The 26244-nt window shown below is 48.4% G+C and overlaps 1 protein-coding gene across 2 annotated transcripts in view; it reads left to right on the top strand.

The window, feature by feature from the left end:
• Window positions 1–26244, top strand: part of LOC149337713 (uncharacterized) — an 83365-nt gene that overhangs the window by 46313 nt on the left and 10808 nt on the right. Inside the window, exons 4-5 of one of the 2 annotated variants that reach the window (XM_089553480.1) lie at window positions 7704–7844; window positions 21497–21579. In XM_089553480.1, the coding sequence (XP_089409606.1) occupies window positions 7704–7844; window positions 21497–21579 (224 nt within the window). Of the gene's footprint in view, window positions 1–7703; window positions 7845–21496; window positions 21580–26244 lie in introns of those variants that run through there. The other variant, XR_016284421.1, reaches the window with a different exon arrangement.

Genomic DNA, 26244 nt, shown 5'->3' with positions numbered 1-26244 from the left:
TTCTGTCAGTGCCGAAAGAGGAATGCCTAGCTCAAACAGCTAGAACGCTGCGCCTTAAGGATTCTGACCTTGGCAATAATTCGGAATCGCTTGTGTTCATAAATGGACACCTGTGCCTAACTCTCAGGTGTCTTCTGGGACTGGCTGCGGCTAGAAAACGTTCTTCTGGTTGGAAATATGCTTGGTGTCGCACTGCTAAATCCACGCAAAAAAAAAATGGGATTACTCTGATTTACTGATCCTCCAGCATGAACATGATTTAGATAGCATTAGCTTAAAGATTTTTTTTTCTGCAAGCTAGCAGTGGAAAAAAAAGCATGAACCGGGCAAAGGAGATGATAATTTAAAACGGTGCTCCATGGTTGGGGAGTTGACCGGTCTAAAAAATTTTTTACAATGACGTTAGTCGCGTGACAGTCTCACCAATTTATAAAAATATCTCATCATAATAAGGCACGACAGATTGGAACAAAGCAAACATAGCACCAACGCCTAGCCTATACAAACGCCTTCATCACCCATGAGAGCACATGTCATCCATGAGAGTACATGGCAGACGCTCGAAGTACTCCATATAACTGCTCCATACTCGGAGCGCTAAAAGTTGAAGCTATGAAGATATTGCTCGCACAAAACTTTCCAAACGAAATGTCATATCTTCAGACATGTATCCTGGTACATCTGATAGTGAGCATTGCTCTGAATGCCAGGCACATACACCGCGTCAAGTGCGGGTCGCGCACAGCTGAGCTGAGGGATATTTGCGCATATTTTACGAGTTGGCGGTCTGATAACGCTGGTTCGGGACATAAACTTCTCTTCCACGATGGCTTGTATACCAGTGAGTTCGTTGATGCAGCGGAAGCGGACGGCTGTTCGCTGAATGATTCTCGCCAGTGCTTGAACTGCGCACATTTTAACCTGATTTCGGGCAGGACTAACCACGGGACGTTGCGGTTTTCTTCGGCAAGGCCGATTTCTTACTTACGAGGACGTTATTACAAACACGGTTGTATATTGCGAAGAGGGTGTGTTTAAACTGTCTCACTACAAACCTTATTTTGTCACCTGTTGAGGTAAACGCGGTGGTGGTGTATCCATGCTAATTTGCAATGATATCGACTGCGATTGCTCCCCTGTGTTCTGTTCTGCTCCTAAGTTCGAGGCGCTGGTACTTAAATGCCGAATGTACATATTCTGTACATATTATCCGCTGCCATTCGGTGATGTCTCTGTTTTTCACCTTCATAGATACGCTCTCAAAATTTGTCAATGCTCAGAATTTCTATATAATGCTAGGGGGGATTTCAATATTAATTTTCTTGCCGAAAATCGCGAAAAGATGATGTTTGAATACAATCTGAACACGCACTCTTGCCGAAATGGGACACCATCACCTACAAGGCTGACTGCAGGTTCACAAACGCTCCTCGAAAGTTGAAAGTTTATTGAGGGATTCAATCAAAGTTGCACCTGTATACAGCCATAGGTCCCATGGTACAAGACCTCGGGCGGGACCTCCCATGAAAATAAATTTCAATATGCAACAAAATACAAAATTCACAACACATTACTTAGCGACGCACAGAATAAGTATAGGTACATAGTGTATTATGATTTACTGAAATATTTAAATACAAACAATGTAATGCAGGAAAATGTACAATAAAGCACTCACAGATGCCGCGATACATAGGATCAATAAGAGAAAAATCACACATTAAGAAGGAAAAGCTTTAGTTTGACCTTGAACAAAGAAAGCGTATTAGTTCGTTTGATGTCTAAGTTCAAAGCGTTCCAAAATGATATGGATGAAAAATGAAGGCATTGTTTCCCGTAGTTAGTTCTGACTTTAGGTAGTAAAAAGTTATTACGCAGCGCAAAACATGTGACGATGTTGCTCATGATCGTGCCGGGAGAAAATATGCTTAGCGGGAGATGATGATGAAGAGTCTTAGGAGATGATGATTAAGAGTCTTAAAGAATAGGATACCAATGTTGTAAAAATAAAGGGCCGAGATAGGTAGAACGTTTAAATCTATGAACAAAATGCGGGAGGATGACACTCGCGGGGTACAGGTTATGATACGCATGGCTTGCTTTTGCAGTTTTATTAAAGGCCAGAGATGATTATGATAGGCGTTACCCCAAGATGAGATACCGTAGTTTATGTGGCTGAGGGTTGAATGCGTAGCAAAGAGATAATAAAGTTTGGACTGGGAAATAGCGTCGGGCTTTAATTACTGCGCGCAATCCATAAGAAATTTCTTGCACGTTTGAGCTACATGATGGTGGAATTTTAAATGAGAGTCAATGATAACACCCAGAAAAGACACTCAATCTTGCCATGAAATGGCAGCAGAATTGAGATAAAGAAGTGGTGTGATGGACAATGGCTTCTGAGGGGGATGAAAAATCTCAAAACAAGTTTTAGTGACGTTCACGGACAGGCGGTTAATGTGGCACCAGCGCTCAAGAGAATTAAGATCATTCTGTAGGTTAAGTATCAGCTGATTAATGTCCTGGTGCGATGATATCAAGGTAGAGTCATCTGCGTATAGTATACTATTGCAATTCTATAAACAGGATGGTGAATCATTAATGTAGAGTAAAAACAACACAGGGCCAAGAATTGAGCCTTGTGGAACACCCTTGTTAATTAAAGCTATGTTAGATGTATGGTCATTAATAGAGACTATGTGCTCTCGGTCCCAGAGAAAGCTCTTCAAGAGCATTAGGGAGGTCTAGTGATACCATAGGATTCCAATTTGTGAAACAAGATGGAGTGATCAATGGAATCAAATGCTTTGCTAAAATCTATGTAAACTGCTCCTGAGAGCATTCCTTTATCAATTGCCAGCCTAACATAATCTATGAGAGACGCCATTGCAGTATCTGTACACGGACCGCGCCGAAAGCCATGTTGACTATATGTCAGTATGTTAATTTTTTCAATATATAACCTTACTCCAATTAGTTTTTCTGAAATTTTCTCAAAAAAGGGAAGAATTGCAATCGGTCGATAATTATTTGGCAGAGCTGGATCACCTTTTTTGAAGACCGGTATTATTTTCGCTATCTTGAGCTCCTTGGGATAACTGCCAGATTTAAAAACGAGATTGCAGATGTGGCTAAGGACTGGTGCAAGCAATGTTCGGATACTTTTCACATGCTTTCCATGGATATTGTCAACGCCCGGATCGGTCGTCTTTAAATTAGCAATTACAGATCGAACTTCGTCTGGACACGTGGGGCCAACGGAGAACGAAGCCTGTGGTACCAAATCGGATGTCAATACTGTTCGAGCGGTCACGTTCCGATTTTTATTCCATTGTCTAATGGTTTGCAAACCTTTGGCTCGCTCGCAAATGAATCCGCGCACTTCATCGAGATACCACGAATGCATTGCAGAAGAGAGCTAGAATTATGTGCTCTGTGAACGTAACCCTGGTATAGCCTATCAAAATTTTGTGCAGAATTTTTATCATTGTAGAACAAGTGCTTCCTGCAGGAAACATTTACTAGATCAAGGAAAATCCGTAAGGCATAGGTAATGTCTGAACCTCTTAACCTCATCAAAAGTTTATGAACAGCAAATGCCCGCAGGCGCTCAAAGCTTCTAAGACCTATAGAAATCGTGTTCCCAAAGAACTTCATGCTACTAGGAATCGTTACAACTATAATCTAACTTCCTCAAACAAGGAGTATGGTGACGTCTGGGGTAGGTTAAAGCGAATTTTAGGCAAATCTGCAGAGACGATTACAAAACTAAATAATAATGGCTCAGTAATTTCATGACAGGAAATTTCAGGGCCAATACATTATATGACCCTTTCTTTTCTCTAACCTCAAGGTCGTCCGGTGACGCTACTTGTCCTTAATAAAACTTTCAAACAAACTGCGTTTCTTGAACTGATCTCAAGATCCCTAGTATTAACTACATTTGCCACGTTTGAAAAACAGCGCGTCCATTGACCATTGACATAACGGGTCTTAGGTAGATCCTATAAAATACATTGTTGACCTAATTGCTTATATATTGCGCCTACACATAACATTTGCCTTTGTTCTTGGGGCGTTTCCTCGGAGCATGCGATGTGCAAAGGTCACGGTAGTATAAAAAAACCGGCAGGAACAACGTGTTCAAAAACCGTCCAATTTCAATACCCCCCGTTTTTTTCCTAAGCTGGTCGAAAAAAATCATTCGTAAATGATTAACATCTTTTCCTGATCGTTACAAACTCTTAGCTCCCTTATAGTGAGGTTTCAAGAAAAATTGATCCACTGAACCAGCGCTTCTTTCACAGAAAGAACTCAACCCTGAAAATTTTGACAGCAAAAACATGGTCCTTTCAATCTTTGTTGATAAGAGGGTTTTCACACACCTTCCACCCTCGCCGTTCGATGGCGTTCTACGTCACACCAGCGGTAACTCAGGACGTTCCACGTCCGCCGCTTACGAACGTGGGTGGCGCTGATGAACACTCTCAATGTTAGGTTATTTGTAAACATAAATACCCCCGAAAGCAGAAGGTTTGACAGCCGTCGCCGTAGCTCAGAGGTAGAGCACCGGACGCGTAATTCGGAGGTCGTGGGTTCGGATCCCACCGGCGGCATGTGGTTGTTTTTTCTTCTGCTTTTCTAATCAGTTAGCTTTAAGCGACAACATATTCAGTAATATTCTTACTTGATCAACACCACAAAAAATAAATTAATTAAAAAATCGCCTGTGCTCCTTGGTTTCTGTGGCTGTTGGCTTCTCTCATATTTATAACGAGCCCCTCATTCCCCTTCCCTTGTTTGCTTAATTGCTTAGCGAGGGCCTCGGTTCTGGCAGCCTTGACGCCATAGGAAGCATAAGAGGGTTTTCACACAGCTTCCACCCTCGCCCTTCGATGGCGTTCTATGTCACACCAGCGGTAACTCAGGACGTTCCACGTCCGCCGCTTACGAACGTGGGTGGCGCTGATGAACACTCTCAAGGTTAGGTTATTTGTAAACATAAATACCCCCGAAAGCAGAAGGTTTGACAGCCGTCGCCGTAGCTCAGAGGTAGAGTTAGTTTAGTTTATGGGGTTTAACGTCCCAAAGCGACTAAGGCTATGAGAGACGCCGTAGTGGAGGGCTCCGGAAATTTCGACCACCTGGGGTTCTTTAACGTGCACTGACATCGCACAGTACACGGGCCTTGAATTTCTCCTCCAAAGAAATTCAGCCGCCGCGACCGGGATCGAACCCGCGTATTTCGGGCAAGCAGCCGAGCACCATAGCCACTGAGCCACCGCGGCGGCTTCAGAGGTAGAGCACCAGACGCGTGATTCGGAGGTCGTGGGTTCGGATCCCACCGGCGGCATGTGGTTGCTTTTTCTTCTGCTTTTCTAATCAGTTAGCTTTAAGCGACAACATATTCAGTAATATTCTTACTTGATCAACACCACAAAAAAAAATAAATTAATTAAAAAATCCCCTGTGCTCTTTGGTTTCTGTGGCTGTTGGCTTCTCTCATCTTTGATTTTACAAAGGCATTCAGTCATATTAGCCACAGTACACATCTACTAAAGTAGGAGAATTGCGGTATTCGCTGCATAGCCCATAAGTTAATTTTGGCTTATCTTCAATACCGATCTCAATGCGTTGTAATAACTGGACAGGGTGTGTTGCAGGGCAAGTTGGTTTGACATCCTGAACATGCAGCGCTGGCAGACGAGGGACGAAGGAAGGACGAGACACACAGAGCGCTTAACTTAGCAACATGCTTGACCATAGTCAGTGATTCCGGGGCAGACTGTCCAGGCTCAATGGCGAACTTGGAGCAGCGATGAAGCAGGCGCTGGATCTCCTCAGTGCAGCCACTGGCGCCTCCTATCAGATGAATTCGGTTGCAAGTGGCCGCCTGTCCTTTTGGCATGAGCGTCCATGGACTGCGGAGCGCGTGCTGCCGGAGGAACTCAGTGGTGTTGTACATGATGCGAGAAAATTCCCAACATCTTTTTTAGGACGTGGCCGCAAGCGGGGAAGCGAGCAGAAGTCGGAGATTTTAGCGGTGTAGGCGGGTTTGATACTGCCATTCTGAGCTCAGTATCTACGGACGCTAATGCCGAAAGATCAAGTGGCCACTTGTAATCGAGTTCATATGATAGGAGGCGTCAGTGACTGCCCCGAGTAAATCCAGCGTCTGCTTCAGCGCCGCCCCAAATTCGCCATTCAACCTAGGCAGCCTACCTCGGATAAACTAAGTATGCTCAGGCAAGTTCCTAAGTTCATTGGCCTGTGTCTCGTCCTTCTTTCGTCCCTCATCTGCCAGCGCTACAATGTTCATTATGTGAAACCAACCTGGCCCAGCAGCACACCCTGCTCTAGTTTATTTCCAGTACAACGGGCCCTTTTTCTTCGTTCTATGCTGATCCGTACCGTTAAGCGGCCCTCATTTCAGCAGCAGCATGCAAGTCTAGGATTCTAGGGTTCTGCATCCGGCATCGGTTCTTGCCCCTCGATATTCTGGGCCTGTTTAGTGGAATTCAACCTCCGATGGGCCACGGGATGCAATTGTGCAAGATACTGAGGTCGGAATGCAGTTCCAAACCCGCCTGCACCACCAAAATCTCCGACTTATTCTGCTCGCTTCTCCCCCTGGGGCCACGTCGTGGTGAAGATGGTGGGAATTCTCTCGCATCATCGACAGCACCACTGAGTTCTTCTCGCAGCATGCGCTGCGCTCTCGACGGACGCTAATGCCAAAGGACCCGAGGACGCTAAGGACGCTAATGCCAAAGGATGCCATCTGGAACTGAGTTCATCTGATAGGAGGCGTCAGTGACTGCCCCGATCAAATCCAGCGCCTGCTTCAGTGCGGCCACAAGTTCGCCATTGAACCTAGACAGTCTACCCCGGAATCACTGACTATCGTCAGGCATGTTGTTAAGTTCACCGCTCTGTGTCTCTTGTCCTTCCTTCGTCTATCCTCTGCCAGCGCTACAATGTTCAGAATAACTGGACACTCTTCTACTGTCAGATCGGTTAAACTATGTATTCCAGAAGGGGGCATCCCAGGTCCTTTTCTAATCGTTCAGTACACAAACGGTATAGTTAACATTGACCCAGTGCCAAGTACATAATTTAGGCATACGATACAAGTTTATTCTTTTCAGGTAGTTTTGCTCCACATTTCTTTTGTCATGCTAATTGAACACTTAACCTGGTTAGTATCTGGGAAGCAAGAAATGAATTAAATTTAAATATTGCGAAAGCTAAGGTTATTAAGTTCCATCCAATAAATAAAGTTTATGTACTACTACCTATTGTAATCGATCGGATAGAATAGAAATAGTGGTCGTTCAAAGTTTGAAGATTATCGGTGTTTTCTATGAAAATATGTCCTGGCATGTTCACATCAATGACCTCATGGAAAAACTTTTGGAATCTGGAACTTTTGGAAATTTTTGGAATTAGAAGTGAGAGGGAGTGACCATCTCCAACTGCGTAGCATAGGAAGGTGCAGACAAGCGCTGCCACTACAGAATTATTTTTTCCTTTCCAAAGCATACGTATAGGCTCTAAGGCCGCTCTCGGGTGTGCTCCTGCTACCAGCAGAAAAGTCAAAAGTGAAGGTTCATAGTCGACAGTTTTGCTGTCCTCATATTCTGTATAAAGCAATTGGTGGTCTACTGAACCTTGTACGTTCTTTGTTTCACATTTGTTCGCAGTTTTACACCGACGGTGATCCACTGATGAAAGATATGATGGATATCATCATGGGCCTCAACCTAGTTACCGTCAAGTCAGATGGAGGGAGGGTTTTCGAAGCTCATTACACGGCGGACAACCCCTTGGGCATCTTTATAAAGGTGAGTTTGATGGCTACTCCCTGAGAAAAAGCGGAAGGCTTATGGGGCTTGATCAAATGAGATGTTGTACACACCTCTGCTGCATTCTGACGACCGCTGAGACTCGCGTCATGTGAGGGAACCCAGAGAAGTATCATATTTTGGTCTGTGTCTATAGGTTGCAGCGTTTCATTAAAATAAAAGCCTATTTTCACTGAAAACAGGAAGAATATTACAAAATGCGTTATGAGCGTCAATGTCAACTGGCGCAAGTAAGCCTCCACATGCTCGACCTTAAAAACAGAGAGAAAGCTTTAGCGCTATAGAAATTTTCGCAGAGCTCCTGTGGTTGAGCTCTCATTCCAGAACTCCCGCGGCCTTCCCGCTCTTCTAGCCCGTTCAATGAGCTGAAGCTGGTCTTCCGATTCCCAGCTGCACAGCGCCGCCGCCCTCTTCTCCGGCGTGCCGTTGTGGATTATGGGTACTGCATTTATTAAAGTGAAAGCCTTTAATGCCTCATCGTTTTCGACAGAAGGTAGTGAGCAGAGGTGTCACGCGTTTTGTAGTGAGACCAGCAAGCAAATATTTATGCACGATTGGATTTGAACCACCATCCTTCCGCTCCACAGCCGAGCGTGCTAATGGCTACGATACTTCCTGCCAACGCATATATAGTTCCCCTTGTCAAGGGCGCTGGAGAGTGTTTGCAGGAAGGCGTCGAATCAGACGGATGCCTCCCAAACGCCCTCCAGTATCTCCAGCATTTAAGACTCACTAACAATTGCGTACTTAATAACCATCTTAACCACACATCAGTGACACAAGCAGCAACCCCGCGCTTAAGGCGTGGTGCGCCTCACCGCACTTTAGGTCAACAAAGTTACCCCCTGAAACACATTCATGGCCATGCACAGGGGGTGGCACCTCGACGGTCAGACCTGCGGATCTCGCTTATGGCTTGTGTGAAGAAGGTTCTTCGGGCACTTCCGTCCACTCGGCGTGGCTCACCGAGGTAAACTGCGGCAACGAGAGCTCCTCCGCATGTTCATTGTATATAATGCTCAGGGCCTTCTTTCCCTGCCCCCGAGCAATGACGAGAAGCTTTCCATCCCATATCAAGGTGTACTGAGCCAACGTCATGGCTGTGGCCGTCTGGATGGGATCGTTCAGGTCCGGGCATTCCTGAAGCGACTCAGTTTTCTCCTGCTTGGCCACTTCTACGATATCACTAAACGGGAGAAGTCGCACTTGATTTTGTAGTGCTTGTATAGCGTGCTATCGAAAAACACCTTGAGTCACGGCAGCTTATCACATTTTCTCACTGCCCCCGCCAGGTGCGTCGTCTTCGCTAGAATACGCCGCTTGAGATGCGTATTGAGGGCGCGGTCTTGTTCGATGGGATGGGGCAACGATGTTACCATCTCGTCGACGTCAACGCAAACCTTCACAATGGGTCCCTTAATGCCGTATTGGTCTCCGCCGTGCATCGTCGTAGCACTTGCATGGAAGGGATTCGCGGAGATATGAGTCTCACTCACCGCATTCAGTTGTGGAAGGCGCGCTGGCTTCGAAGGATGATTGTAACCGTTGGTTGCCGAAAGATGAGGAGTGTCACCCTTCCGCACAGATTGCATCCACGAAGAACATAGTCTGAATCGACGCAAGTCCGAGTTGGGAAACCCCTGCAGGAGACTCTCAAGGCACGTATCCGTAAGGGGTTTCACGTGATTTTGGAACCACAGCCGGTCGCACACTGAACACACACTTCCAAACGTATTATCTCTAAACTGCCGCCGGAAAGCCTTTGTTGCACCCACATTCTTTGCGTTTGCCCTCGGCCGCTCGATCGGTAGAGTTTTCTGGACGGCGCCGATGCCTCCGCTGCGGCGGCGCGAACGGCAGGGCCCTCTTGGAGGTGACGTCTAGCTTCTGCTAAATTTAGCGTCGCGCACTCCTGGATCATCTCGACGGCGGTAACGGGAAGCTTCTGCTTCGGCGGCACGCACCTCTGTATTCTGGCGGCGACGGCGCTGGGCCTTCGTTGTGTTGGCTCGTTTAGCGGTAGCTGCAGACGAAGGACTTCCACCGGTTGCCTCGCTCATGGCTCAGAAAGAACTGGCAGAGAATAAACTATTTGTATTGGCATGCGGTTCGCAGTGGCGAACGGCAGCGGCTATGCGTTTCGGCTCGGGCAGTGCACATATAGAGATCCGGCGCTCTGACTGCCGCCGCGCAGGGGTAGCATGGAGGAGGAGCGAAGAGAGCGATTAAGTTATCGGGAGGTCGCGGAAGGCAACGCGTGGGCACATAGGAACGTTGCACGGCGAAGAGATAGCAGCGACTGACTGATGCCGCTGCTAGCGAGTGGGGTGAATGCGGCAATGCGTTTCGGCTTGGGATGCACGCACCGTGATCCGCTGATGCCGAGCCGGTGCTTCGGCAACCGGAGAACACTGCTCGCTATCGCGCGGTCACCGCCATGGAGGAAAAGGTCGAAGGGAGGGGGAGGAAGGGGGCGACGAGGAGTTACACGCAGTGGCGAATGGCGGCGGCTATGCGTTTCGGAGCGCACGCAGCTAGAGCAGCGCGCTACCCCGGCTGCGGAGCTGGCTACGAGGGACAACGGCGACGCCGCGAAACGCAGGAACGGGCTCCATAGAGTTGCGCTCAAAACGTTGTTCATAGCTGCTTCAGGGGTCTTAAATCCTGTGTGAGGGCATGCTTCCCTTGATGATACCCTCGATGTGCTGGGAAATCCTGCCACCAACCGGGACAATGACGTTTGAATGGGGTGGAACGCTCACTTGTTCATCACTCAGAGCGACGTAGTGCTCCCATGTAATTTTGGAAGTCATTGCTTCCGGCGGCGAAAAAGCGATGTTCTTGGATTGAAGATCGATGATTTCTTGATGCTCAGTCTAAAGTGCCAAGCCTAAGATCACGACCGTTATGGCGGACTCTTTTAATCAGTATTTTCACTGTTTTCGCAACGATATGCGATTAAATTCAGAGTGATCATTCTCTCCCTGATCGGTCATCGATTTCATAAGTTATAAAGATGTTTTTAATATGTTACTTAACCCAAAGGTGAACATCTCTGCAAGAACTGATAGCATGCCTAAGCTATTCCTGCACCGCTATGCGGAACTGAGAAAGTGCGTTCTTCCCGAGGATTTGCGAATAGTCCTGGTAATTCAGGTTTTCAAGAAATGTGAACTTCCCAATGTTAGTGACTATTTCATTTTGTTTCATTTATAGTTTCCATAAACCCAGGTGGTCGAAATTTCCACCCCTTCACTACGGCGTCCCTCATAGCCTGAGTTGCTTTGGGACGTTAAACTCTAATAAACCAATAAACCAACCATACAACCATTCATCTAAGCATCGGGTACGCTCCATGTCATAAGGCATTGCGTATACAGGATGCGTAGTTTTTCTAGCACAATGTCCTCCCACCCGCCACGTAGTTTAAGAGATATCTGGCTACCTATCCTCAGCAGCTGCTTTCCCCCTTTGCATTTCTCTTAAGGCTATATGTATTTCTTATTTCTTTACCGCAGGAATCTCCCATTAGTTTGCGCTACTACTGTCCCACTAAAAAAAAAATTGGCACAGGCTTAGCTCCGAAGGTTGCGAAAGAAAATTACGAGCACACATAAGAGAAGTTTATTTGGACTCTCGATCAAAAAGGGACATCCGTCCCTCCACAAAAACAAAGATACATTGCGGCAACTGATGTCGCCCTATCCACACACACTCACAGGGAACGTAAGTGACCAAAAACGAAAAGTGTCCAAGAAAGTTCTAGTGGGTCCATAAGCGGGGGAAGCACACCGGGTTTAAAACCGCGCACAAAAACCCGCGCACGAACAGCGAGCACGAACAACGCACACGAACAACGCACACGAACAAGGCGCACCACACACGCGCACCACACACGCGCGCCACACACGCGCGCCGCACACGCGCGCCACACTTATTATGGCAGGGGCCGCACCGTAACACGGCCCCTGCCTACGGTGGTGGTGGTGAAAAACATTTATGGGCAATTAAATATTTTACAGAGAGGTGATTGGGGTAGGCCCTATTGGCCCTTTCCCCTCACAGTACTAGGTGGAGCCCCTATTCCGGGGCCCCATTGGCAAGCAACGCCGCCCGCGTCCGTTGAACCAAGGCCTTTTGGCTCTTTAGATCTTGACAGCCGAGCAGGGCCGCCTCCCAGTCCTCTCTGGTGGGGTTGGGGTTTGGGGGGATAGATGGGTTAGATTGACACGCCCAAACCATGTGGAAGGTGTCAGACACCTCCCCACAGAACTGGCACGTGCCATCAAAGGATGTATTGAAATGTTTAAGCACCGCCGGGCACAGTACAGTGTTAGTGAGAATTTTGATGAGGAGGCGCTCGTCAGCGCGATCCAGACCCTTACAAGGGGCCGGGTAGCGCCGGTGCTCCTCCTTGTAGTAATCGGTGATTTGTTTGAATGTAATGGCCAGATTGTCTGATTGGGAGTACCCTTCCAAGGACAGGGAGATAGCCCGGGGAGAGAGTGCGCGGGCGGCCTGATCGGCCTGTTCGTTTCCCTGGAGTCCCTGGTGACCGGGGGCCCAAATCAGGTTGCGTGGAGTTGGATCTTCAGATCGACAGCTATATTCCAGTATGCGCCAGGCAAGCGGGGGAGCCCAGCCCAACTCGTAGTTCCGACAGGCCCCTCGCGAGTCGGTGATGATGTGTTTTGAATTGGGATTCGTGAGAGCCAGAGCAATGGCAATCTCCTCCGCTGCCTACGACGATGAAGCGGGTAGACCAGCGCCGAAGGAACTGGTGCTCCTCCAGCGACACGAGGTCCACGCACGCCTGGGCGAACATGCGCGCACGCACCCGCCGCAACATGGGGTACATGGCCCTCTGCGGCCGTCCTTGTAGAGCCGCTGCACCTCTCTGGCGCCATAGTACGAACGCCCCGACACAAAGAAGCATACGCACAAAAGGGTCAAGGAACCTTTAATTGGGGCCAAAGGTCGCCTCGAACATTCGCGACGTAAGGACCCAAAACGTCCTAGCTACCGAACACTCAAACATCGCGTGTGGCAAGGTCTCTACAAGTCCGCACTGTGGACATCGGGAGGAGCAACTTTAGCGACTAAAGCAGTGAAAGGCGAAAGCATGAGTGCTGCACGGAACGCCAGAATTAGCTTAACCACTAAACAATAGAGTTGGCAAGGCGCCTTTGCTTTCCTCCAAATCAGCGCAGTCTACAACGCTGTCTATGTCAGAGCGCATCAATGAACGCCGGAATTAGCTTAAAGTGTTATTGAGATGACCACTAAACCGCAGAGTTGGTAAGGCGCCTTTCTTTTCCTGCAAATCAACGCAGTCTACAACGCTATGTCAGCGCAGCACAGGTGCGCGGCGTGGTTACCCTGGGACCGCGCCGAGGAGCCGAGCTGGGGGCCCCTTTTTTCGCAGCTGGTATGATGACACCACAGAGAGCGCCTCCTGGCGGCTGCGGCGCGCAGCAGATGCGCGGCGCGGCGTGGTTACCGTGGGATCGCGCCGACGAGCCGAGCTGGGGGCCCTTTTTTTCGCAGCTCGTATGACGTCACCACTGCGAACGCCTCCTCGCGGCTGCGGCGCGCAGCAGATGCGCGGCGCGCCGTGGTTACCCTGGGACCGCGCCGACGAGCCGAGCTGGGGGCCCTTTTTTTCGCAGCTGGTATTACGCCACCACTGCGAGCGCCTCCTCGCGGCTGCGGCGCGCAGCAGATGTGCGGCGCGCCATGGTTACCCTGGGACCGCGCCGACGAGCCGAGCTGAGGGCCCTTTTTTTCGAGCTGGTATGACGTCACCACTGCGAGCGCCTCCTCGCGGCTGCGGCGCGCCGTGGTTACCCTGGGACCGCGCCGACGAGCCGAGCTGGTCTCCAGTTTTTTCTCCGCTCGTTGTGACGTCGCTACGGGGGTCGTCTAAAGGTCAAACGTAGTTACCGCCGGGACCACGCTGACGGCTCGAAACCTAGCGTAGTATTGCTTTCGCAATAAAACCTAATGACATCGGTTATGTACAGATTTGTGTAAAACGTGTGGGCGCAGCGAAGGCCACATTTATTTCAATGCACGACAGGCACCGGTGCGGCGAGGCCTAGCCAGCTGAGGAACGAGGCGTCCGAGCTGCTCGCTCACCGCGAGAGCTCTCTAGCGTTCGATGCTCACGCTCGCCAGTGCTGAGCGCTCGAAGCTCGCGCTCCCCTGCGCGGGAGGAGCCGTGCCGCGATTAGAACGGTCTGTACAAGCTCGCGGCTACTTTGACTATCTTATCCATATTAGTTCGGAAACACTCGTACCATCCTCAGAGCAGAGCAAAAACCTTTCTTGTAAATCGTGCATGTTGCTTCTGCATCTTGCTTGTGTATCGCTCATTGTCATAGCAACAGATATGCCAAGCGCCAAGAATTTGGCCCGGAGCACTCCAGAAATTTTAACTCCGCCGATTTGGATGAAATTTGATATCCAATCATATCTGAGCCTGCCCGACGCGATGGTGTCAAAAAATTCATCGCATTTTTGAGAAAAGAAACAAAAGCAGCGCCGCGCGGGGCGGTCTTACCAGAGCGCGTCGTTAAAGGAGGCAAGAAGAAAACCCCGGAGACCGAAAAAGAACAGTAGCGCAACCAAGACGAACACAAGAGAGTACCGCACAGGACTAGCGCTAGTCCTGTGTGGTACTCTCTTGTGTTCGTCTTGGTTGCGCTACTGTTCTTTTTCTTACAACATGCATCATCTAGCCCAACAAAAAGTTCTTTTAAACCCGGAGACCGACTAGCCTTGTTTGTGTTGCGGCCCTTTCCACCATAGCTCGCCGACTCGGCGCCAAGGAATTGCGTCATCCCATGACGTCGAAGTCTAGTTTGGGCTAGTTTGTTCATGATTCAGGAGGAAAACGGCGCAAAAAAACGTGGACAAACGTGGACGTGGCTGATCCCGTCGTGTTTGTCTCTTTTGTCCACGTTTTTTTGCGCCGTTTTCCTCCTGAATCATGACGTCGAACCTTCTGAAACACCGGAGTTGTTTCTGCTTGATGCTGACGGAGAGGGCGTAGCCTTGAGCGTGCTAAGCGATGTCTTCCTCTTCACTCGCGCGTCGGCGGCGGCGCCAGACCAGAAAGGTCTGGAAACAACTCGAAGCCAGTCTCCGCGCCTGATCAATGGGGACCCACGCCCGGCGCGAGAAGGAGGAGATTGCACAGCCAATACTGTGTTCTGTGCGCGTCTGCCTTGGCGCGAAGAACGAATAGACGCGAAGAAAGGCTGTATAAAAAGGGCGCTGACCGCTGTCGGTCAGCCTGAGCCGCCGCTTGAGCTTCCTAGAAGCGCTCCCGCTCGACTCCCGGGACAGGGCCAGCCGCTGACCGACGAGGCTGCCGGACGGCACCTTCGCGGACCTCTGGTCGTCGGACTGTCACAGTGCCCAGTGAACAAACTGTGTTGTGTGTGTTCGCCTCTCTCTTATTTTAGTGTACTTTAGTTGCAATAATTCATTTGTATTGTAATCTGTCTCAAGTTTAACTTTGCACGAGTTGCATTGTTTTGTTAATCACTTTGTATGTGTTCATACTAGTGATCATGAAATCCGCTGTATCGTTTCTTTGTTGCATAAAGTTGGTTTTGTTCGTGAACCTTTGGCTCCGACTCATTCTCTGGCTTGATACCGACGAAAGCTGGGCACCTAACGACCAAACTTATTGTCGCTTGGTAGCTGGCCTCCGTTAAGCTTCCAACGCTGAGTCGAGGTCATCTCCTTTGTGTCCGACACTGCTACCTCCACACGCTCTAAGGGTGTCTGAGAACGCACACTAAAGTGCGCGAAGTGGTGACAGATGGCGACATCCCAATTAGCTCCGGGCCATTGCAAAATTTCGCCCGGGTCACCACTAAAACATGACGTTGGCCAATTTGGACCAAAATTTATGTCAAACCATAATTGAGCAAGCCCGACACGATGTCGACTTCCAAATTTGGCCCGGGCCATTGGCAAAATTTGCCCCTGGTCACCTCGAAAATTTCACCTCACACTATTTGTGCCATAATTGATGTCCAACCATAACTGATCGTGCTCTGCGTGATGGCGACCTTCAAGTTGGGCCCGGGCCATTTCCAGAATTTGTCTCAGGTCACACCCCAATTTTCACTCTAGCCGATTTGGACCAAAATAGGTGTCCAACACTAGATGAGCAAGCCGCACTGAACGGCGACTTCCAAATTCAGCCCGGGATATTGCCACAATATATCCTGTCCCGTGGGTACCCCACGAAACTTTACCTTGGCCGATTTGAACCGAAATCGAAGTCCAAACATAACTGACTGAGTCTTACACGATGGCAACCTCCAAACTTGACCCGCTCCATTGCCAAAATTTCTCTGAGGCCACTGCGTAAATTGACCTTAGCCGATTTGGAACAAAATCGATGTTCGACAATATTTGACCAACCCAACACTAAAGTAACCTGCAAATTTGAGCCGCATGATTTCCAAATTTTTTTTTTTTTTTTGGGGGGGGGGGAGGCACGGCTGAAGAAGTACTTCGCACTGATATTTGCGCATTTCTTTGCTACGGTGTCGCTTCTGGCGTCTCCATTTGCGTCATCGCACTTTAGCATATCACTCATTCGTTTAAGCTGAGTTAATGGGATACTGCATAAAATTTTGTAATAAGAGAGTAATTACTCATTGACATCCACCCGAGCGCATCCATAAAGCTACAAAGGAAAGTTACACATTTGACCTGCATTAAGTTTTACGCGGTATAATTTTGTACCAGACAAAGCTGACGTTCCTAAATCTACTAAAACCGCATCGTTTTTTGGACGAAGCCAGCGGAAAGCACTTATTCCCCTCATTTTTTCCTTGAACTGATGCACCTGGCGGCGGGGCCCCGAAATACTCCACTGTAGAGGGTGTGACGCCACAAGTCGCCCTCCATCCGTGCCCGGCCAGTCCGGCCGATCGGCGACGCGGCGTGCGTCTGATACAGCTGCATGCATAGCGTGGACGCTACGGGCCACGTGGGGACACGCTACAAGTCCCGCCGCCGGGGTGCCAGTCGTTTAAGCTCGAATTTGATCCACGCTTCTGCCAGACCTGTGAACGTTTAGTATGCCAGTCATTTTTCCGCTAAATGTTGCGACAGTAGTGCGGCGGGGGAAGGGACACGCTATATTATGCCGTCCCAAAAGATGCTAATCTCAGAAGAATGGATCCCTTCGGAACAAACCTTCTGGGTGTGAATTTTTATCGCGGCAATTTAATCGACAGCGACTGCTGCACAAATCAGTCTCTGTTGCAATTCCTCATCATGCTACTGAAACGACAGTGCCTCAAACCTAACACTTTGTCGTACGTATTGTCACGTATACTTGTGACGGAGACGTTATTGAAGGCCTGGAGCCCTTCCCACTTCGGCTTGTCCATTGCGGAAATGTGCGATACCTCTTGCGATGCTGATTTCTCGGTCGAGAAGCAACTGCATGATCCCCTCGATAATGGCTTCAGTATTATTCGCATCCGGGGCGCCTACGGTGATGATGACGCTTGAGCGGGGTTGGATACTCACTTGTTCCTCCAGGACACTAAGCGCAACGTGATGCTCCGTAGTTCTCATCGACGCGATGACCTCTTCTGTGGAAAGTGTGATCATCCTGGATAGCAGGTAGATGATCGCCTGATGGTCATTGAGGAAATCCATGCCCAAGATCACTTCGCGGGAACATTGCCGTAGCACTACGAAGGTTGCAGGATAGGTATGTCCCTTGAGAGTCACTCGCGCTGTGCATCGTCCTGATGGCGTAATGGGGTGGCCCCCTGGGGTGCGAATGTGCGGGCCGTCTCAAGCGGTTACTTTCCTCAGCTGCGCCGCTAATGGGCCATTCATCACCGAATAATCGGTTCCTGTGTCGACTGGAGCGGTGACTTTCCGGCCGTCGATAACCTCATCTAAGTCGGATGTCCTGGCTCAGGAGTTGCACGTCGTCCTCGGCGTCGGGTCACGGCTTCGTCGGGTATGTGAATCGTGGGTGGGGCGTGTGGTTGAAGCTTTTCTTAAAGGCGGCGTCATTTCGAAGGTGGTTCGCGTCGTGGTCGAGGTCTTCGTTGTATGCAGCGTTGGCGTAGTGGGTGCGGCGTCTTCATACGGCGTGGTCGCTGGAGGATCTTCGTCGTTTCCTCGGCAAGCAACCTGACCTCCACAGGTTGCCTTGTTTAGTTTCCCTACGGGAGCTAGGGGACCTTCCTCGGACAGCCGCGGCGTAGCTGCGGCCAGGTGATGCAAAACGCGCGGCGGACGGCGACGGGGAGCGGGAAAGACGGCTTGACAACACGTGCTCCCCTCTGCGCAGGTAGTCGTCGATTTCCCGCGGTCGCTGGCCGGGGAGCGGTCGTGGAGCGTCAATGGCGAAACCTCGCAGGCCGATGCGTCTTTACGGGCAGTGGCGAAGTATGTGCCCGGCATGGCCACAATGGAAACACAGTGGGCGGTTGTCGGGAGTACGCCGCTCGTCGCATTTCCTAAAGCTGTTGCATCGGTCGTAATGTGGGCGTGCGGGAGCTTGGGGCCGTCGTTCTTGTAGAGCTGGTGCGCGTCGAAGAGGACTTGGCGGGTCTCGCCGAGGCGGAGGACTGCATAGTGCTGCAGCGTAGGTCATGGCTGTAGCTTCCTTTGCTGTCGTTGGTGACGGGGAGCCAAGTGCATGATGAACTTCTTCACGAATGATGTCCGTGAGCGACGCCACCTGAGTCTCCTGCGTCGGCTATGTTGGGGATGGCAGCAGTCGGCGAAGTTCTTCGCGAACAATTTCGCGCATTAGATCTCGAAGGTTATCTCCGCTTGCAGGGGTACCTTCTGGGAGGCTTGCCGACAGCACTTCAAGTGGTCGGTTGTAGTGACGGGTCCGGGTGTCAGTTGTTGAAGCTTCAGCTACAAACTCGGCGATGGTTGCTGGAAGATACCGGATTAGGCCGGCGAAGAGTTGCTTCTTCACGCCACGCATCAGGAAGGAGAGCTTCTTTTCCTCATTCATGTCAGGGTTGGCGCGCCTGAAAAGACGTTTCATATCTTCCACATAGGCAGTCACGATCTCGTTTGGGCCTTGAATTCTTGACTGCAGGAAGACCTCCGCTCTTTTCTTACGAACGACGCTAGTGAACGTACCAAGTAACTGCTTCTTGAAAGGCGCCGAGGGCTTGAGGGAAGATTCATGGTTTTCAAACCACGTTCTGGCAGGGCCGTCCAACGATAGATAAACGTTTCGAAGCTTAGCGCTGTCTTCCCAGGTGTTCAGCGCTGTCACACGCTCGTACACGTCCAGCCAGTCCTCTACATCTTCGTGTGGTTCTCCATGAAAATCGGTGGCTCACGGAGCTGGCGAAGCATGACGGGTGTTGGTTGTGCACCAGGTTCCATCGTGAGGGGCATAATAGCAGATCAGCACCTCCACCAGATGTTACGTAGTGGTGACTGCATTCCGACGAACAGGAAAACAGCGAGAATGGTTTCCAAACGAAACTCTTTATTTGGGCTGACTTGTGCGGCGTAGCAACGTGTTCGGCGGTCGTCTAACAGAATGCCGGCCGCTCTCGGCAATGCTCTTTTTAAAGCTGATAGCGAACTTTCGAGATAAAACTTGGAAAGTTACTAGAACAGTCTGGCACAACGTAGAATCGGCTCCGCCTGAATCCTATCAATCGAGACAAATCTAGGCGCGTCTTGCATCACAAACAAAGCGATAAAGAGGCGTGCCGGCATCTTTGAAGAATGAACAAACAAACACAACAAACATTCGCGACAATAGGCACAGGTATCAATGCGAGGTGCGTGCCTGAGCGATATGTCATCCTCAGGCTCATTTTACTCGTCGTTGCTCGATGAGGCGGCGGGGTCGTAGCCGCTTCTCTAGACCATTGCCATTTGTATATCTGAGTTATACAATGGTTACTTCCACTTTCTAGGCTCTAACTGTCGATCCGTTGCACATTTCCATGCCGCCAACTCTGAGCTTCCAGGTGCGACAGCTGAACCGATGGCAGTATGGTGCGGCGGCAGCAGGCCACCGCGAGATGCGTGGCGTCAAGCACTCCTCCCGCCTGAATGGCGGCAACTGGCGCGCGCGCACAAAACCTACAAAATAACGCCATCTGCGCAAAAATACATGAAGTAAAGGCTGCAACTGTTGCGGATCGCACCTTCTGACTACAATTACGGGGATTTAGCAGAAAGTTGCAATTTAATGCAAGAGCCCTTTAAACCCCTGCTAACTTTTTTATGATGAGATTTTCCTCTTCACCTCTTACCGCATGAATCTAGTTTCTGACTATGGCTAGTTTCTTCGTCACCACTTTTAGGCTCCCTGCTTTCTTTATAGAGTGCTCAATTCGGTCCATATTAAACTTACTTTTGACGGTTACCTTGGGCTTATTGATTAGCTTTTACAGTTCGGCCAGATTTATTCCCTCTGTGCGATCAAAGGCTTTCAAGCTTTGGCGTTTCTTAACTATATTTTTGGCCTGCTGAGAGCTTGCCTGGCTAACACTCCCACTGCATACTTCTAATGCGCACTCAGAAATGATAGCTTTGAGGTTATAATTCATTGCTTGAACATCAAAGTCGTCGTCCTCATCTAAATTATCACGGCCGCCTAAAAACCGGTAAGTTCAAGCTGTTATATAGATTTTTTCCAGCGCGACATTTTGCCTGAGATTCCATCCTCTTATCAGTACGAGGCAGTTGATTTGGTGTGGCAGCTAAACCTGTCATGGGCTCCGAGGGACTGCATCTCAAGCGAAAATTTCCATCTGACAGTACTTTTAACCTGCCTGGCAGAGACTAACTTGTGCGCCTTAATGCACGCTTGCAAAGCATCTTCGTGAGCTGTCTGATAAGTATATAAGCCCAAACTGGAATTCTTGAAAAATTTTGGTGATGTAAAAGTGGAAGGTACTGCATGGGAAAGATTATTTACAGATATATTCCCCGAGGCCCGAGCGGAGAACAGTTTGAAAAAAGGCATCGCCGTAGCCGCTCATCTGGATTCTTCATCATCCATGCTTGTATCGGGGTCAGTTTCTTTGGAAGGTTTCGATTAGTTAGAACTGCCGCTTCGAAGTGATATTGCTATAGCACCTTTTCGAGGGTAATCGCCTGATTAATTAGGCGTGTTTTTTTTTTCAGGCTAACAACTTCTCTGCATGTTAAAAGCTTTTTAGATAAGTTAGCATAATGTGAATTAAGTTTAAAGAGGCATAGCCTGAAAATTCTTTGCCAAATGATACGAAAAGCTAGGAGTTACAAGAATGTGTGCCAGATCAAAGGGGCTCCTTGCAGCGTCACATTTTATATGTACTGTTCTCTTCTGCTGCCTCCCATTCGGACGGAAAAGTTTGGAAGGTATGGGATAACTTCGGCTTTATGTTCTCCGGCAGGGTCGGATATGTTCGCCTGAGTGTGCCATGGATAGGAGCTGAAAGCCTTTCATGCTCAATAAACATCCTACCTCTTAGATGACTAAGGAAACATCTGTCTGCTTGTCATCGCGTTAAAATAACTTGTCTCCCAATCTCTCTGCATTTCATCTGCCGCTCTGCTACAAACACCAGTGACTACGCGATTCATATGTGCACCGCTTGCAGGATTTCTTCGTCGTACCCTCCACCCCGAAACTCGCCCCTGGTGCCTACGTGGAAATCACCGGAACACTGTCTGGTCCACCAAAGTAAATATGTTTATTTATCATTCACTCATTTAGCAACTGCTTGAAGCTTCTTTTTCAGGTGTCTCTACAGAATAGTAGATGCGGGGTTAGCAGTGTGAAAAAAATGCATACCGAATAAAAAGCACATAACAAGCATACAATGAAAAGCAAAAATCTCGAATAGACCCCAGTCGCAAAATGCGCCAAGATGATTCGATGTACTCGGGTTTGAATGCAAGAACTTCCCGCTGTGGCTAGTGTGGGAAACAGACCAGCCTGGGGCTTTTCAGTGTGGGCGTTAAATAGTATGATGCCGTCTGGTGCGCAGAACATCAAGTGCATTCTGCAGGACGCTACAGAATAGAGAAATGTGCTGATTATAATCAACCGCGGTATAGAGCCTTCATACTTTCCGACAAAGCATTTTACTTAGTCGAAACTGCAGTAGTCACAGAGACATTCGGGAATAAGGGCGTAGAACAAGGTCATGTAAAAATACTGGAAGATATCTTTAATGGCTGCACAGCTACGGCTTCACAAAAGAAGCAATAATATTTCAATAAGCAATGGTGTCAGACAGGAAGACGCGATCTCGCCAATGCTATTCACTGCCTGTTTACGGGAGGTATTCAGAGACCTTAAATGGGAACTGTTGGGATAAGGGATAATGAGAAGCACGTCTGAACCTCTTGGCCGCGCTGCATCCAACCATGTTTTTCCCCTCCTTCTAAATTAGCCACTTTTGAGGAGCCTCTCTGCCCTGCAAATCACCTTCGCCTAGCCATAATTTGTACATTTTCTTTTCTAATTAATTTCTCTTAAATGTTTTTCTTTATTTCCTCCTTTAACTTTCAGTTGGTTCACCTGCAATAAACTCTGGTTTTGGTGTGGGCTTTGTTTCACGTTTTTTTTTTGTTTTTGTACTTCTTGTGAATTTTACAATAGAGCTAACCGCGCTAGGTGGCCAGGGCAGCTCCCGCACAGTGGAGCGCCTTAGAAGGTCGCTCAAAACGCACATCGTCTTCCTTCAGGGTCCAGTTTCACTCGGTCAGGTTGCCGATTTCTTTAGGTGGAGCTCCATCTCTGATTGTACGGAACCTGTTTCAATCCGCATGTCTCGTTTTTAACAGGGGGTTGTTTATACAGAGTCCCCTAGAAGGTCGTTTCTTCTATATATTGGTCGCTTCGTAATGTGAGGCCTGTATTTGTCCAAGTGGCTCAGTTAACGTGTTTACTCAGGGCAAGATCGGACGCCATGTCTATGCTGAGGCTATTGCCTATCCTAATAGGCGCACTGACGTCGTTAAGGGCTCTCGTATACCCTCGGCTTGTATGGATTACCATAGCGCTCTTGTCTTGATGTGCACTATCCGATATCCCCATTCCAGGTGATGTGTGTTGAAGCCGCCTACCACTCCGAGTAGGGATTTCCCTACAAGTTTTAACCCCTTATGGAGGTTGCTTTTGTTCTGTCCTTGAATCAACTCAGACGTTCACAATATAGACGTTGCTGGCCCCTCTCTTAAGCGGCGGGATTGCCACTAGCGTGTGTTGGACCTGTGTGTCTTCGATTTCGCGTTGTATCGCCACGGTGCTGCGTTGACCGAAAGTCGCTGCCGTGACCGGGATTTGTTTGTTTTTTTCTTTCGAATCCGTGTTCGGGGAGACGTAAGACGTGTAACCCGTTAATTCGATCGGGTGACTGGCTTTTTGTAGAGCTATTATATTGGGTTTTTCGGATAGTTGCAAAATATGAAGCTGCAGGTTGCTGCGTTTGTTTTTATAGCCCCTGAAGCTCCATTCTCAGATCTTAATTTACTGATGTCATGGGGCGGTATTGAGATCGTTTCTGGACAAGAGAACGGCAGAAATATCACTCGGTGGGACAATCTCGGATTCCATACACATCGAATGCGTGGCGGCCCCGCAAGGCTTGGTAATCTCGCCTTTACTATTTAACCTAGCACTGGTAGCATTACCGAAACAACTCGAGACCATCAAAATCTCAGACATACTTTCTATGCCTACGATGCAACGCTCTGAATTACTAACAAGACATAATGGGGAAGGAACACTAAAAAGGGCAGTCGATTCTATACACGTCTACGTCAATGCGATAGGACTAGATTGTTCTCATTCCAAATCATATCTTTTAATTAAAGGAGACATTTCGAAGGGAGAGAAATCCCACCTCCCACCAGCCAACATAATTGTACATGGGCAAGGCAAAGTATTAGACTAGTGAATTCCATTCAGATCCTTGAACTGGTCATCCAAGAGAACCGGAAAAATTCCGAAACCATCGAAAAGCTAAACATCTAGGTAGAGCAGACCACTTAATCTGATCCGACGCAGAGTATAAATAAGAGCAATTAAAGAAAATGATCTATGCCGATGGCTGCAAGCCTTTTTCATCAGTAGGATGACCTACGCCACCTCCCCCATCTCCAATTATACAACGCCGAGAAGCTCAAAATTAAAGGACTTGCCAGGCAGGCCTACGAGAGGGTAACACGGAAAGCCGAGCTACTTGGAGGCCAAAATGTGGAAACAGCGCGGAACACAGCGATTTAAAAAGAAGACAGGACGAGCGTTGACTGACAAATAAATTTATTCGAGAAAACACCAATCAATATATACAATGATTCTACACCAGGTGCGCATGTAAATCGATAAAACCCGACACTGAAAATCATTCAGCTTCGTCCACCTGCGAGATTTCATGGGTACGGATAACAACTAAGGAAAACCAGCGAAAAAGGACGCACGACCATGAAAAGACACACATGGACTGTCCTCGGACTTACAACGGATTTATTCTTGGTTGAACCACGTATTTAAAAGCCACTTGCGCATGCGCACACACATGCCACATTTAACAGAGTCCAGACGCCATTACAACCCGGATTGTCAGAGTGGCAATATTTATCTGAGTTCTAATGACAACCGTACTTTGATAAATGCGGCATGTCTGTGCGCTTGCGTAAGTAAGTGGCTTTAAATACGGGGTCGAAAATAATATATTAGGTGTAATTCCGGTGACAGGTTGCGTGTGTCTGCACTTTTTCGCTGTTCTTCTCACTTGAACATGTACCAACTCGCCCAGCAGTTCACGCGTATGGATAACAACAGATGAGGTGCTAACGCATGTGTCGCGGTTCTTATGGATGACATATGCTTCCTTTAATTACCATGCCAATTTACCTTTGTGCTTGTGTAATATCAAAGCTTAGTTGAAAAGTGCGGTCCAGGGGGTCTTATGGCGACAATTTTGATAGTCAAGTGCCAAGATTGAGGAGGGATACTTACTCAAGGAGCGGCCATGTACCTGTAGCCGTGTCTTCTGGCATATACCTGTTTGGCCGATATTTTTTTTTCCACAGAAGAAAGGTATATTACAAACGACACCTAATGTACATGGAAGGAAAGATACCTATGCTAACCTCGCATCTCCTGCAGGTTACGCTTCTTGAATGCTGATCTTTTGGTTTTCAGTCGACCTCTGCACAAATGCTACTCAGTTTTATGGGCTCGAGAATACTACTTCCACAACATAAATGTGCCCTACATGGTTTAGGAGATGAGACAGCCCACGAATGTATGGCACCACGGCAAACTTCTTTTTATGTTTCTCGGGAGCCCCAGTCCTATCTGGTTTTTCAATCGTCTTTACTTTTTTTAAGGATCTAGTTGCGCTTGCAGCATGACATCGTTTTGAAAGCCTTTTGACTTTTATATCTTAACCTGCTCTTCGAAACTCTGCCCCATGAAGTGTTCGCAGGACTTCAACACCGCCGAACGAATACTTGGCGCTGCTATACTACACTGGACTAGCTTAGAATGCTCAGTGTTATAATTCATGAAATGATTCGTTGACCTTGGCAGAAAGGCCAAGCACACATCGTCTTACCTCAAGATCACCCTTAAATCCAAAAGTTGCAACATGCTTTCACACGGTGTCTCCAAGGTGTGTTAAGGCCTTTCCCACCACCCCTGAATAGCTATAAACTCAGCAGAGTAGTAATTTGGGCCTGTTGGTAGTTCTTGGTAGTCCCGCACTTCAATAAATGCAGTTGTTGAAAGTTAGCACTTGTCCCGTCCACGTCTCCACTTTGTCTGTTTTTTTTTTGCGCTCTAACTTCCTCATCATGAGCTATAAACTGTCTTCGACATGCTTCGTGAAGTCATGTACGTCCAGAAAGATCAAATCATCATTACATAATGGAGGATCATCTTTGCAAGGTAACCTGCTGCATTATCGATGGACCTGTCGGCCTAGCACAAGTATCCATAACTTAGAACACGGGCCACGCTCGACCCAATGCATACACCAGCTTTCTGATAAAACAGAACAAACTTTTCTTCGCACTGAAAGAAGGTTGACTTCAAAGAAAATGGCAGTTTTCAAAAGGCCTCGACAGATATACCCTCACTCTGATGAACTTCTGTCTGTTCGTCATTATTGTTTAATATGCTCTTGCCGACAGTTTCCAAGTGGAAGTCGTTCTCAAGCGAGTAGTACAATTCCTGAACGCGAATTCTAAATGAATTACAAGCGCCTGGATTGTAAATCGACAAACAGTCAACACAACTTATGAGTTCGACCCCAAAAAACCAGTTGAGGAAAATAAGACCGTAACAAATCCTTTGGTAAATGTCCGACTTCAAAGACGACACAGCGCCCGT

Source organism: Amblyomma mixtum, chromosome 7 (genome assembly GCF_055824585.1).
Source record: "Amblyomma mixtum isolate Tamu chromosome 7, ASM5582458v1, whole genome shotgun sequence".
Classification (NCBI taxonomy): domain Eukaryota; kingdom Metazoa; phylum Arthropoda; class Arachnida; order Ixodida; family Ixodidae; genus Amblyomma; species Amblyomma mixtum.
The sequence above is the reverse complement of the archived record's forward strand: the minus strand, read 5'-3'. Positions and strand labels throughout refer to the sequence as shown.